Genomic DNA, 14,171 nt, shown 5'->3' with positions numbered 1-14,171 from the left:
GAACCAGATGTGAGACCAGAACCAGATATGAGACCAGAACCAGATGTGAGACCAGAACCAGATATGAGACCAGGAACCAGACATGAGACCAGAAAATAAAATATAAGCTGCAAACTTGAAACGTAATCTTAAAAAGAGGTCATTTATTTACCCTGAGGACCGTGATGCTGGTTTACCTGAGTCCAGGTTTAACCTCTATAGGAACCAGGAACCATATGTGGTAACGTGGTTCCTGGTTCCTCTCACTGAGGTTTATTATCATGTGGTTTTCATTGAGCCAATCAGAGAAGATCCAGGAAACATTGTCAGGTCTAATCAGGGTCTAATGTGGTCTACAAGGTCCCCCCTCTGAACTGGTTTATTAGGAACCATGAAGAAGAACAAGTGTCCTGATGTTTCTAATGTGATGATGTTGATGATGTTGATGATGTTCTAATGTGACTAATACATGTTTACATTAGTTTAAGGACCAGGAACCAGATATGAGACCAGAACCAGATATGAGACCAGGAACCAGATATGAGACCAGGAACCAAATATGAGACCAGGAACCAGATATGAGACCAGAACCAGATGTGAGACCAGAACCAGATATGAGACCAGGAACCAGACAAGAGACCAGAACCAGATATGAGACCAGAACCAAATATGAGACCAGGAACCAGATATGAGACCAGAACCAGATGTGAGACCAGAACCAGATATGAGACCAGAACCAGATGTGAGACCAGAACCAGATATGAGACCAGGAACCAGACATGAGACCAGAACCAGATGTGAGACCAGAACCAGATATGAGACCAGGAACCAGACATGAGACCAGAACCAGACATGAGACCAGGAACCAGACATGAGACCAGAACCAGACATGAGACCAGGAACCAGATGTGAGACCAGAACCAGATATGAGACCAGAACCAGATGTGAGACCAGAACCAGATATGAGACCAGGAACCAGACATGAGACCAGAACCAGACATGAGACCAGAACCAGATATGAGACCAGAACCAGACGTGAGACCAGAACCAGATGTGAGACCAGAACCAGATATGAGACCAGGAACCAGACATGAGACCAGAACCAGACATGAGACCAGAACCAGATATGAGACCAGAACCAGATGTGAGACCAGAACCAGATATGAGACCAGAACCAGACATGAGACGTTCATTCATCAGGAACATGAAATATTTGAAAGGTTTGATCAGAGTGAAACCGTCTCCTGACATAAAACTCTGGGTCTGACTTTTAGAATGAATTTGAATGAGAATCTATAAAAGGTTGAGGTTCAGAATGAGGCTATATTTAAATATTTATTTTAATTTAATGTAAATACTGTGATTATATTGTTGTTAAATGTTGTTTGATGACAATAAAGTTTCCTTGAATCCTTGATGCGGATAAAAACTCTTCCTCAGCTTCAGTCTTTGTAATTAATTATAATTAATTATTTGTTGGAGCCTCGTCACGCTCATGTCCCTGTCAGTCATCCTCACCTTTAACCTCCCCCCTCCTCCCCCTCCTCCTCCTCCTCCATCAACAAAATGGCTGTCGGAGCGGCTCCCCTTGTGCGCATGCTCAGCACACCTCTGGGCAGGCCAGGTATCCGTGCGCAGCCTCCGGACTGACAGACTCTCTCGGCGCGGCTCAGACTCCAGCATGTGGCGGCAGGAGGCGAGAGGAGACACCGATTGATCCGAGCTCCGCTCCCCGCCGCTCTCCGCTCCTTCCCGGCTTCAGCTGCGAGGATCCGCGCTGCGTGCGGCTCCTTCTCCCCGGAGACTCTGACAGGAGTTTGTGATTTCTTCCTTCGTTTTCTTTTATTATTACCGAGAGAAGCAGCGCAGCGGAGACGCCGCCAAGGACACAGGTGTGAGGAAACTTCATCCGCCTCCAGGTGCGCGGAGCCCGGATTAGTGCGTCTTTACGCACCGGCGAACTGTGGCGGAGAGTTATGGGGAGACTGGGAGCGTGAGGAGGAGCGGGGCCACTAGTTCTTCATCTTCATCTTAATCCTCAGCCTCAGCTGTCAAACATGTTCCAGCACAGCAGCAACAAGAAATGCTTCACCATCGAGTCTCTGGTCGGGAAGGAGGCGAACGGCCACGGCGGCGGCTCCGGGGACGAGCCCATCCGGCCCACGGCGCTGCGCTTCCCGGACTCCCTGCACCCGGCCGCCGGTGTCTTCGGCTCCTGCTTCCAGGGGGGCAGCGGGAGGACTTTGTTCTCGGCGGGGCCGGACATGGTGCTGCAGGAGCCCGGGACGCACTCGCAGGGCCACGGAGGTCTCCCGCTCCACCCGCTGCAGATCCCGCCTCAGAGCTTCTTCAGCCCGCAGCACCGGGACGCGCTCAGCTTCTACCCGTGGGTCCTGCGGAGCCGCTACCTGGGACACCGCTTCCAAGGTGAGCCCCGAGCCCGGTGCCGGTCCCGGTCCTGGGACCCGGTCCCGGTGACGAGGCGTCCACGGTCCGATCACGTCTCCAGGTTTCAGACACTTTTATTGGTCTGAACTGATCCAAAGCTCCGCGCTGAGGATTCACTCTAATTCTATTATTCACTCTCAACATTTTAATTGAATATTTAAATAATTGAACCCGTTTTTCTATTAGTTTTAAATTAATTACTCAGTTTAGGTTTGTCATTTAAAATCTATATTATAAAATCAGTGTATTTATATCGAAGCGGTGTTTACGTGAACTCTAAATGATCTTTTAACATATTCTAGGTTTTATTTACGGTTTTTCTCTTTTCTCTCTGATTCCATTTATTTATTTATTTACTTCTATGTTGAACAAGTCTGAGAGTTTCTGTTATTTTCTATCTTTTATATAAAAACTGAATCAAACGTTTTTAGTGTTAAACTCTGAAGGACGTGGATTTAAGGTGGAATTCATTGAATTTAAGGAGGATTCATTTGGTCTTTTCTGGTAAAAATGAAGCTTAAACAACTAATTTAATCCTCAAACGAACTGATTCAACTAAACCTCCGTTATTTTTCCTCTAATTTCTTGAACGTTTATTTTCTGATAAACTCAGAATAGTTTTACTTTTTAAAAGTTTTCATGTTTCATGTTTGGCCTGTAAATATATAAATATATTACTGCATTTTAATTTACATACAAACAATCATAGTAACTATGGTTTAATAATATTAATAATAATAATAATAATAATAAAAGAAGAAGATAAAACGAAATTAACACAGAAAGTGATAATAAATATGAACAATACGTCGTAACTCCACGATTTCTTAATAAATTAGAAAGATGATAAAAGTTCATTTAAAAACAAACGACAAATCAGTTTCCTGTGACTTTTACTCGTTAAACAAACTTCATAAAGAGGAAAAAGAGACAAATATCAGATTTAAATAAATTCAAATAAACCGCTTTAACCGTAATAACAATAAATAAATTAATTAAAAATAAAAACCTGGTTTGGAAAAATAATTAAAATAAAAGTAAATAATAATTATAATGTTTCCCCCACGGGACACACACACACACACACACACACACACACACACACACACACACACACACACACACACACACACACGCACACACACACAATATGACCAAAAACAACCAAAGACGAAATAAATTAATGTCAGATCAATAAATAATAAAAGGATAAAAAAGAGAATAAAAGAACAATAACAATTCTGCTTCCGGACACATTTAAAAACCTTTAAACTGATTCATTTTAATTAAATTATGTCGATAGAAAAAATGATCAAAACAAAAAATAACGAATGTTTTAGAAGATAAAATACTGTCTCCACAGCTTCCTGTTGTCTCTGACAGAGGTTTGAAATAAAGTTCTGAGAGTTTGAACAAAGTTTGGAAGAATAATAAAAAAAACTCATCGATTCCTTCTGCAGACGATTTAAAATGCGATCATCGACTCATTTCTATTTCTATTCTATTTCTATTAATAAATAAATAAATAAGTCAAAGGTTCAATGGTAAAAAAGTCTCTTCATTTTTGTATTTGTATATAAATGTATATTTTCTTCCTGGTTGCTTTTCTTAATTCTGTGATTTTTAGTTGCTTTGCCAACAGTAAAATAAAATCAAATAAAATGTAGCTTCACACCAGCTTCACTCTTCATTTTCACATAAAAAACAAATAAATTTATATATTAAATCGGTTTATTTAAAACGTATAAAATTAAATCTGAATCCGCTTCCACATCAGATCATTAAAATAAATTATATTAAAATATTATGATGAATTTATTGATCAATAATTAGTTTATTGTGGAGATTTTAAAACGTGAATCAGAGCTGACGCTGACGGTGGGAGGGGGACTAGTTGAGTGGCGGATGGATCCAGTGAAGGTCGGAGGTCGGAGCGGAACCTTCTTCTATCTGAAACGGAGAAGAAGAAGAAGAAGAAGAAGAAGAAGAAGAACGGGGTCATTTACCTGAGGAGGCCGCTGCTGGGTTGCGTGTTTGTGTGTCTCTGTCTTTGTGTGTCTGTGTTGAGCTCGGTAACGTTCCAGGTGTGAGATCAAAATAAAGGTGTGTTAGTGTCAGTGTGCTCATAAAACGACTCTGTGGAAGTTTTACACTTTTTCTAAACGCTTCGTCTTCGCAGTCGCACACTGTTTGTCTCAGGTTCTGTGTCTTTTGTAGTTGTGCGGTGTCTCTGTGTGATTTTTGTGGCTGTTTTATAAGTCTTTGCGGTTGTTTTGTGTCTCTTTGCGGTTGTTTTGTGTCTCTTTGCAGTTGTTTTGTGTCTCTTTGCGGTTGTTTGTCATTGTTTAGTGTCTCTTTGTAGTTGTTTTGTGTGTCTTTGTAGTTGTTTGTGATTGTTTTGTGTGTCTTTGTAGTTGTTTGTGATTGTTTTGTGTCTCTTTGTGGTTGTTTGTAGTTGTTTTGTGTCTCTTTGTGGTTGTTTGTAGTTGTTTTGTGTGTCTTTGTACTTGTTTTGTGTCTGTGATTTATGTCATTGTTTTGTGTGTCTTTGTAGTTGTTTGTACTTGTTTTGTGTCTCTATGTGATTTATGTGTTTTTTTTGTGTGTCTTTGTGGTTGTTTTGAGTCTCATCTTGTGTGTATTGTCTTTTCATATTGAATTCATTTCAGTCCATAATCTCAGTTAATACATTATTGACTCTTTCCTCGTTAGCTCTGTTAGCTCTGTTAGCTCTGTTAGCTGTAGCTGTGTGATGATGGGATGGGCTCTTTAATATCTGATGTTTCCAATCAACCTGTCGTCGTTGTGAAGGCAAATTTTTTTTGTCGTCGTGGCAACATCACATCCTCATTGCTGCTTTCCTGCTTCAGCGTGACTTCCTGTCTCCACTTCTTCTTCTCCTCTTTTCTTCTCCTACTTCTTCTTCCATCCTACGTTAAGTCTGTTGTCGTCGTGGTCATGTGACCAGAGTGAGTCTGAAGTTATTGTCAGACGAGTTTCTTCGATCAACGAGTCGATCGTACGCGTCTGAACATCAGATCCCAGAAATCTGAGCATCTACTGAGAATCTGGAAGTTTTTAAATGTGTCTGAACTCTCAGATCTGCAGACTCGTCTTCAAACTCGTAGTAAATGTTGCAGCTAAAAGTTCAAATCCGTCAAACGAGGAAGTTTTTTTCTTCGTCCAGTTTGACGGAAACATTTTCCCGCTGTATTTCTTCTTGTCCGACTCTGCTGGACGTTGTTTCGTATTTGCCGACGTCTCAGTAAAAACCGACGTCGTTACATTAAAGATTCTTTTCAGGTCGTCTGACACCGAACAGAAACATTTGCAAACCGAAGCGTCCATCAGTCACGGCAGCGGCTGCAGCGTTTGCATATGAATGTCGCTAACGTTGGAGAAAAGACGTGCGGACGCGTCGGCCGCCATTGTCCCGGCCACCGGTTAGCCCACCCCGTTTGCGTAGCGCCCGTCGTCGCTTCCATCGGTGACGATGTCGTCGCCTCCAGCGCGGATTTGTTTTTATGTAAAGAGACATTAACGTATTAATTTTAATAAACGGTCAGAAATATCGGAGGCGAAGGTCGACCGCAACTTTTCTTTTCATCGGCTCATAAACAAATCAGATGTTTTCAATCTGCGAAAAACTTCACTTCAGGAAAATGAGTTGAACCGAGATGGAAATGATTTAAATCACTCGGTGGAAACGTGAGCTAACGCTTTAGCTTTAGCTTTAGCTTTAGCTGGAGCAGGTTTTTAGTTGGTTGATTGTGTTCGTGTTTGATTTTCATCGTGTCTCTGAAATAAATTGGCGGGAAACTTTGGGTCCGAGTCTCGAGGGAAACGATCGAATCTTGGATGTTTTTTTGCGTGAAATAATCGAACATCTGATCGATTGAATCGTCATATTTTCAAAGTTAGTTTTTCCTCCGTTTCTCTGAAGCTTGAAACCAGACGTTCCAGTAAAACGTTTTTCACAGACAAAACCTTTGCAGAACAAAGGAAACAACTAAAGTTTCCTTCTCTCTGAATTAAACTTGGAGGTGAAATTGATGCAAAGCTTCTGAATCAATAACTTGATTTGTTCTTCAAACAGTTTGAAGCTTCCTGGTTCATGTCTGGTTCTAAATGATAAACTTGAAGCGTCTCTGCAGGAACGTTGCTGTCAGAGGTTTACGGTTCAGATCCTTTCACGCTTTGCCGAACTTTAACTGAGTCCCGTGTGTAACTTATTTATTCTGATGAAGGGATTTAAATGTCGTTTACATGTGAACACGGTGAGGTTTTGGTTTTTGTGGGCGTGTTTCTCGTAAAAATTCAGATGCAAATGTCAAACAGACAACGTGTTTGTTCATCGGCCCGAGGCTTTTCCATCCCTGTGAGGACCAGTGGAAGGAGAGGAACTTCTCCCTGGATCTGGACTTTCAGGTCTGAACCAGAACCAGGTTCAGAGACAGAGTTTTAGATCTGGACCAGATGTTTGAACCCAGTTTCTCCTTCATCATCTTCATCCTCTTCGTCTCCTTTTTCTTTATATATTCTGTTCTTTTTCGTGTTCTTTTTCTTTATTCTCTTCTTCTTTTGGCTTTTTTTTATTGTTCTTCTGCTTCTTCTCCTCTTCTTCATCCTCTACCTCTTGTTTTCCTCGTCTTCATCTTCTTCCTCTTCTCATCCTTTTCTTTGTATTTCTGATATTTCCTATTATCTGGTAACTGGTGAATTAACAAACCCTGGATCTTGTCTCTCAGGCTCCATCTGGTCTGAGGTTCAGAGACTTTTATTTTTTATAGAAATTAACATCAGACCTTTGTCCTCATCTTGTTCTTCTTCTTTCTCCGTTTCTTTTCCTTTACTTCTTAATATTCTTCCTTTTTATTGTTTTTTTCTTTAGATTTTATTTAATTTTTTGTTCTTTATTCTTTTCTTGTTTTTATTTCCTTCCTCCTCTTTCAGTTCTTCTTCTGTCTGATTAGAGATGTATTAAAAACCCTGCATCTTGTTTTTATATAAATCAAAATCAATTTTTTAGATCAGGACCAGACATTTGTCCTCAGATTATTGTCTCTTCTTTTTCTTATTATTATATTGTATATTATATATTATTTTATATTTTTCTTCTACGCTTCTTGTGTATAAACAAACCCTGGATCTTGTCTGTCAGGCTCCATCCTCATCTCCTCTTCGCTGTCTTTGTCCAGGTGAGGACAACAGTCCAGAGAACCTGCTGCTCCACGGTCCGTTCTCCAGGAAACCCAAACGGATCCGGACGGCGTTCTCTCCGTCTCAGCTGCTTCGCCTGGAACGAGCCTTCGAGAAGAACCACTACGTAGTCGGAGCCGAGAGGAAGCAGCTGGCAAGTGGGCTGTGTCTGACTGAGACACAGGTGAGCATCATGGGAAATGGAGGCGGATTATTGTTTGTGTTTTAACCCTCTGGACCCAGAGTCCAGTGTCCCAGAGTCTAGTGTCCTAGTGTCCCAGAGTCTAGTGTCCCAGAGTCTAGTGTCCTAGTGTCCCAGAGTCTAGTGTCCCAGAGTCTAGTGTCCTAGTGTCCCAGAGTCTAGTGTCCCAGAGTCTAGTGTCCTAGAGTCTGACTCTGATCCACCTCGGTCCTGGTTCGGTTTCATTCTTTCAGCTCAACCTCACATGTGAGACTTTACACTTATTGTTTCATTCTGTCAAACTGTGTGAACACGTTGGAGCTAAAACCAGACTAGAACCATCAGATCCAGGAGGAACAAGTTAGAAAACCACAAACATGTTGAACCAACCATTTCCAGAACTTAGAATGTAAATCTAACCTGGACATTTCTAAAGCTCATCAACACATTTAGTTATTTACAACTATTTCCATTAAAACTATTTAGGACCATGTCCAAACTATCAGGTGTCCAACCAGTAATAATGTCTAATGTCTCTAACTGTCTCCTGTCTCCATAGACTGAATATAGCCTCACTGTTGCTTAGCAACCACTGACACATCATGTCCTGATTGTTGATGGATGCATTTTTCCACCAATAGGAAAGAGGCTGTCATGTTGTTTTCTTTCTATCATGTGTAGCTGGCTAGCTCTCTCCTCCTGCTAGCTCTCTCCTCCTGCTAGCTCTCTCCTCCTGCTAGCTCTCTGCTCCTGCTAGCTCTCTGCTCCTGCTAGCTCTCTCCTCCTGCTAGCTCTCTCCTCTTGCTAGCTCTCCTCCTGCTAGCTCTCTTCTCCTGCTAGCTCTCTGCTCCTGCTAGCTCTCTCCTCTTGCTAGCTCTCTGCTCCTGCTAGCTCTCTCCTCCTGCTAGCTCTCTCCTCTTGCTAGCTCTCCTCCTGCTAGCTCTCTTCTCCTGCTAGCTCTCTGCTCCTGCTAGCTCTCTCCTCTTGCTAGCTCTCTCCTCCTGCTAGCTCTCTCCTCCTGCTAGCTCTCTCCTCTTGCTAGCTCTCCTCCTGCTAGCTCTCTCCTCTTGCTAGCTCTCTCCTCCTGCTAGCTCTCTCCTCTTGCTAGCTCTCTCCTCTTGCTAGCTCTCTCCTCCTGCTAGCTCTCTCCTCCTGCTAGCTCTCTCCTCTTGCTAGCTCTCTCCTCTTGCTAGCGTTTTCCTCCGTGAACCAAACATGACGACAACATTCAGGAGAAAGACTCAGTTATTTAGAACCAGTCTAGTTTTACTTGGTCTAGAAACACTGGTTAAAAACTGATCTATAGGCTGAAGTTTAGAACTTTCTCTTTGCCTTAAACTGGTCCAGAGGGTTAAACAATATGTTTATTAATGTTTTTCACTTCAGAATCCACACATGTTTATAGCAGCGTAAAAATAAAACAAAAAACATTTGTGCCTCTTTAACCACACATTTAGACACATGAACAGAAAAATCAATATTAACTCGTTCACTCTGATTAATCATCATCCTGATGAATGTGATTAATGAAGCATCTGCAGCAGAACGACTGTGAACGTGTCTCAGTTTGTCCAAGTAGCGTTAGCGTTAGCACCAGCTGATCCGGTAGTGACAGGCAGCAGAACCAACCCATAAAGATGGAAGACGCTAAACAGCACGTTGGTCCTCTCCATGGGACATTTGAGGACAAAGACACCAAGAGGGACCAGTGGAGACACATAAAGTATCATCACACTCTGCAGGAAGGAGTTTTCTTTCCAGCTTCAAACAGCACATGAACCAAGCCAAGCATACGTTAGTCGGGGATTCTGCTAGCACTTGGGCTAACGCGGCTAACAGCTGGAGACAAACCAAGACAAACCAAGACAAAGACAAGCTGCCAATGCTGCTGCTAATATGTGTCCACTCCTGCAGCCACTGTTCACTGGGAGACACTGTTCTCACTAAGAAGCGTCAGCTCTCCTCTGGTTGGACAATGTCCACAAGTTAGTTTGTCTCCGTAGCAACAGGGACACATTCATGAGGACACATGGTGGACAAAGAAAGAGATTTAATCTGATTAATATGAATTAATAAACATCAACTCTGGATTAATTTATGTTGGATATGATGTAAATATAGAAAAGAACAAAACTCAAATGAACGTGTGAATATTAAAAACGATGTTTCTCCATATGAATGAATGAAAAGTCAGATCATAGGAGGAGGATGAGTCGACAGTTACTCAGGATGATTGACAGCGCTCATCATCGGGTCGCCACGGCAACGCCGATGAATCACCATCGATTATTAACAGGCTCATTTCACAGGAGGAGATCTGTCACTCATTTATAACTAATAGTTTCCACAATCCTTTCTTTCTTTCTTTCTTTTTTGTAGTTTATTTCTTTCTGTCAGGGAACGAATACATTAATTAAATTAATACAGATGTTTTCCACCAGATTTCACTAAAGTTTCCATCTCTGGTCCCTGAGCAGGTAGAAGCATCGTGTGTTAACGTGTTCTTGTCCTCATGTCGTTCCAGGTCAAAGTTTGGTTTCAGAACCGCAGGACGAAGCACAAGCGTCAGAAGCTGGAGGAAGAGTCTCCGGAGGCTCAGCAGAAGAGGAAGGGAAGTCAACACGTCAGCCGCTGGAGGGCGGCCACGCAGCAGCCCGGCGGCGAGGACGTGGACGTCCTCAGTGACGACTAGACGCCAGCGAACGCATCGTGATGTGTTTACTGACTGGACGCCAGCGAACGCACCGTGATGTGTTTACTGACTGGACGCCAGCGAACGCACCGTGATGTGTTTACTGACTAGACGCCAGCGAACGCACCGTGGTGTGTTTACTGACGAGACGCCAGCGAACGCACCGTGATGTGTTTACTGACGAGACGCCAGCGAACGCACCACCACAGGCTCGGACACTAAACCATGAAGTCAGGAAACACGACGTCAAACATGTGGAACATCTCAGAACTTTCATCTGAAAACGGATTTAAACACGACCGTGTGACCCTGAACGCACCATGCTGCATTCACTGACTAAACCGTCACATACTCAAACCTGCCATGAAGTCAGGAAACGTCAAACATCTGGACCGATGAGACGTTTTATCTGAACAGATTTAAACACTGGACACATCACGTCTTCTCCGCTTCATGTTTCAGCCTCTAAAAACAAAACCCACCACGTTTTTAAAGCCCTGATTAAAACTAAAGTACTTAAAATGAACTCTGGGTTATGTTGGGAAACACAGACACAGAAACAATCGTCCTGCAGCTCAGAGGAGTTCATGTAGCTTTGAATCATTTCAATCATTCAAACTAAACTGAAACATGTTACATTAATGTGAATGTAAGAAAAAGTCAAAAACACTGAGAGTTTCAGCGACAGGATGATGTTTAAAAGTTTCTAAAAGGACCTGATGTGAAGTTAGAGTCTGGATGAGCTGCAGGAAACGAATGCATTTAGAGTCTGGAGCAGGAAAATGTTGAATTGGTTCCCTAAAAGCCTTTAAAATAAGCTGATATAAACACACGTACTGTTCGTCCATATGACGAACACTGAGCTCGACGTCTCGTTACAGACGGAGACAAAAGAGGAACGACTGTTTTACTGAAATGTCCTGGTGGAGTTGGACAGACGAGGATCTGAAGCGTCCAAGAAGCGAAGCGTTGTCTGGGCCGACGAACACGCGACGACGCCAGAGTCTGGAGAATAAAACCGAGACCACGTCTGTCTGCAGCAGAGGAGGAGGAAAAGAAAAGTTCTCTGTCTGTGAACTCATCCACATCCCAGAGCTGCTTCTTCTCAGGAGGAATAATAAAAAGAAACAAAACTTCTTTTTTCTTTGTGGCAGCTCTGAACCTAAAACAAGTAGAAACTGATAAAAATCACTTTTCACTCATCGGACCAAGTTGTTGCTTTGAGTCTTTGAGGAGTTTCTTTTTTTTTTGAGAAGAAGTTCATCAGTTAGCGTCCGCCGCTAACCCGCTAGCTACCGTGCGTTTACATGCGCAGCTACAGCAACTAAACCAGATTAAGTCTGAAATCAGATCAGGACGGTGACGCCTGCAGGACGAGACACAGAATCTGGAAATATTCAAGATTTTCCTCCTTGTCAACAAACGAACCAACAACCTGACGCCTCTAAACATTTCACTGATGAATGTTCTGATTTAAACATTATTCAGTGACTCTAAGGGCTTTTTATTATTATAATAAATAAAAATCCCACGTGATATTTAGGACATTTACTTAAAGACTTTAAACGGTTTCATTTTATTTATTATTTCTTTCTTTTTATATAATTAAATAAATAAATAAAATGTTGTCACATTGAATAAAATAAAATAAAATGCTACAAGACACGTGTTTACAAAAACGTATAAATTAAGAAAAAATCAGTGGCTGATTCTAGAGACTAATTCACATAAAAAAATCACACAATATTTAGGATTTTCATTTTATCTGGAAATATAGATGAACGGAAAAACACCACACAGACCTTTAATTTATCATTATTAATAAAATGTAATTAAATAAAAGATTGGAACAATTGTCAGAGGCGGTTTAATCCACATTTATTATTAAGAGCTTCTGTTTTATGGCACTAATTTACAATTACATCAATGAAAGTTAACGTTTCAGAACGTGATTGTTTTTTATTCATAATCATCCAAATAAAAAGAAAATATTCATTTGGGAAAATAAAACAACATTTTAACTTCTTAGCAAAAAAGAAATAAAAGAAAAGGCTCAATTATTCACATTATTATCGGATGTTAAAAAAAACGGATTAAAATAAACGACGTTGAGGACTATTTTCAGCGGCGGATTAATTCATGAATTCATTAATTAATTACAGAGTTTCTGAGTTAATTCTGCTCAACTTAAAGGTTTGTTGACACTGAGGAAAAGAAGATTAATTAATGATTTAATTTCCTGCTGACTCCGTTCAGACTCTTTCTTCTCAGTTCGCTTCACTTCTCACTCCGCTGGTTGTTTCTTTGTGTTTCTGGGGAAAATGTAGGTATTTATGTAAAAAAAGAAAAAAAAAGGAAAGTAAAGTATTCTATGCATCTGGCGTGTAAATAATGATGATAATAATAATAATGTGTGGACTGTTTGTTTTCTTCATTTGTTTCACTCACAGCATCAGTTCGGTTTATTTCTTCTTCCTGGACACAGTTACCTCATCACCTCCTTATGTAGCACTTCTTCTTCTCCTTCTTCTTTTTCTTCTTCTTCTTCTTCTTCTTCTTCTTCTTCTTCTTCTCCTTCTTCTTCTTCTTCTTCTTCTACTTCTTCTTCTTCTTCTTCTTCTACTTCTTCTTCTTCTCCTTCTTCTTCTTCTTCTTCTTCTACTTCTTCTTCTTCTTCTTGCTCTTCTTCTATTTCTTCTTCTTAGATCTATTTTTTCATCGTTTTAGGATTGAATGCACTAACTGTACCACTCGCTTCCTCTGGAAAAAAAAGTACAGAAGCTTTGTACTTCCTGTGTTCAGATTTGGAAAAAAAATCTAAATAAAAACAAACAATACATTAAATCTTCACGGCTGTTCTCTTTTATTTTATTTCATTTTATTTCATTTTATTTCATTTCATTTCATTTCATTTTATTTTATTTTATTTTATTTTATTTTATTTTATTTTTATTTTATTTTACTTTATTTTATTTATTAGGAATCAGATTAAATCCATAAATCGACAGTTTATTTAGTTGTAAATGAAAGAATTCAACTTTTGTTTGTTGTTATTATATTTATCATTTTAAAGGTTAAAGTTAACTTTTACTATTTTTTAGATTATTAAGTTATTATTATTACAAATAATAAAATACATGAACTGTCACATATTTTTGAAATAACATAATTTCATTAAAATTACAAACTGAGCATTTGTATTATTACTGTCATTATTATTAATATTAATAATAATTCGTTTTTTAATTTATCTTTTATATAATTGTATTCGTTGTGAATCTATTTTATTTTATTATTATTATTAGTGGCAGGTTAAATAAACTGATGCTTTATTGAGCGTGTGTGATGATTATTCTTTACAGATAATTTATAATTTTACTTATTTGAAAACACACTAACAATAATATCACTCCCACTACATCTAATAAGAATAATATATATTATATTAATATAAAATATTCTGCGTTGAGGAGATTCATTTTCTCTAAAACATATTTAGTTATTAAAACATTAAAGTTAAATTCTGACCGACGTGAAACTAAAAACGTCGCATTTTTAACAACCTGTAACGTTTCGAAGACATTTGATGTATTTTTTCAGTGATTCTGGTTCTTTAATGTGTTTAAACAGAAAAAAAAAGTCGCACTGAGGCCGCGGACATGACGACACCAG

At 40.1% G+C, this 14,171-nt stretch overlaps 1 protein-coding gene across 1 annotated transcript; it reads left to right on the top strand.

The window, feature by feature from the left end:
- Positions 1–1,646: 1,646 nt before the first annotated feature.
- On the top strand, positions 1,647–13,067 carry emx3 (empty spiracles homeobox 3). The gene is made up of 3 exons (XM_047584454.1): positions 1,647–2,406; positions 7,626–7,810; positions 10,332–13,067. The coding sequence occupies exons 1-3, from the start codon at positions 2,037–2,039 to the stop codon at positions 10,497–10,499; spliced, it is 723 nt and encodes a 240-aa protein (XP_047440410.1). The 5' UTR covers positions 1,647–2,036; the 3' UTR covers positions 10,500–13,067.
- Positions 13,068–14,171: the final 1,104 nt, after the last annotated feature.

This window comes from Mugil cephalus, chromosome 5, assembly GCF_022458985.1.
Source record: "Mugil cephalus isolate CIBA_MC_2020 chromosome 5, CIBA_Mcephalus_1.1, whole genome shotgun sequence".
Classification (NCBI taxonomy): Eukaryota; Metazoa; Chordata; class Actinopteri; order Mugiliformes; family Mugilidae; genus Mugil; species Mugil cephalus.
The sequence above is the reverse complement of the archived record's forward strand: the minus strand, read 5'-3'. Positions and strand labels throughout refer to the sequence as shown.

What these genes read in the sequence shown, in the direction of transcription:
- emx3 (XM_047584454.1), top strand. Translation starts at nt 2,037, where the DNA reads ATGTTCCAGCACAGCAGCAACAAGAAATGCTTCACCATCGAGTCTCTG. An exon ending in CCTGGGACACCGCTTCCAAG is followed by an intron (nt 2,407 to 7,625) that starts GTGAGCCCCGAG and finishes GTCTTTGTCCAG; the next exon opens with GTGAGGACAACAGTCCAGAG. An exon ending in TGTGTCTGACTGAGACACAG is followed by an intron (nt 7,811 to 10,331) that starts GTGAGCATCATG and finishes ATGTCGTTCCAG; the next exon opens with GTCAAAGTTTGGTTTCAGAA.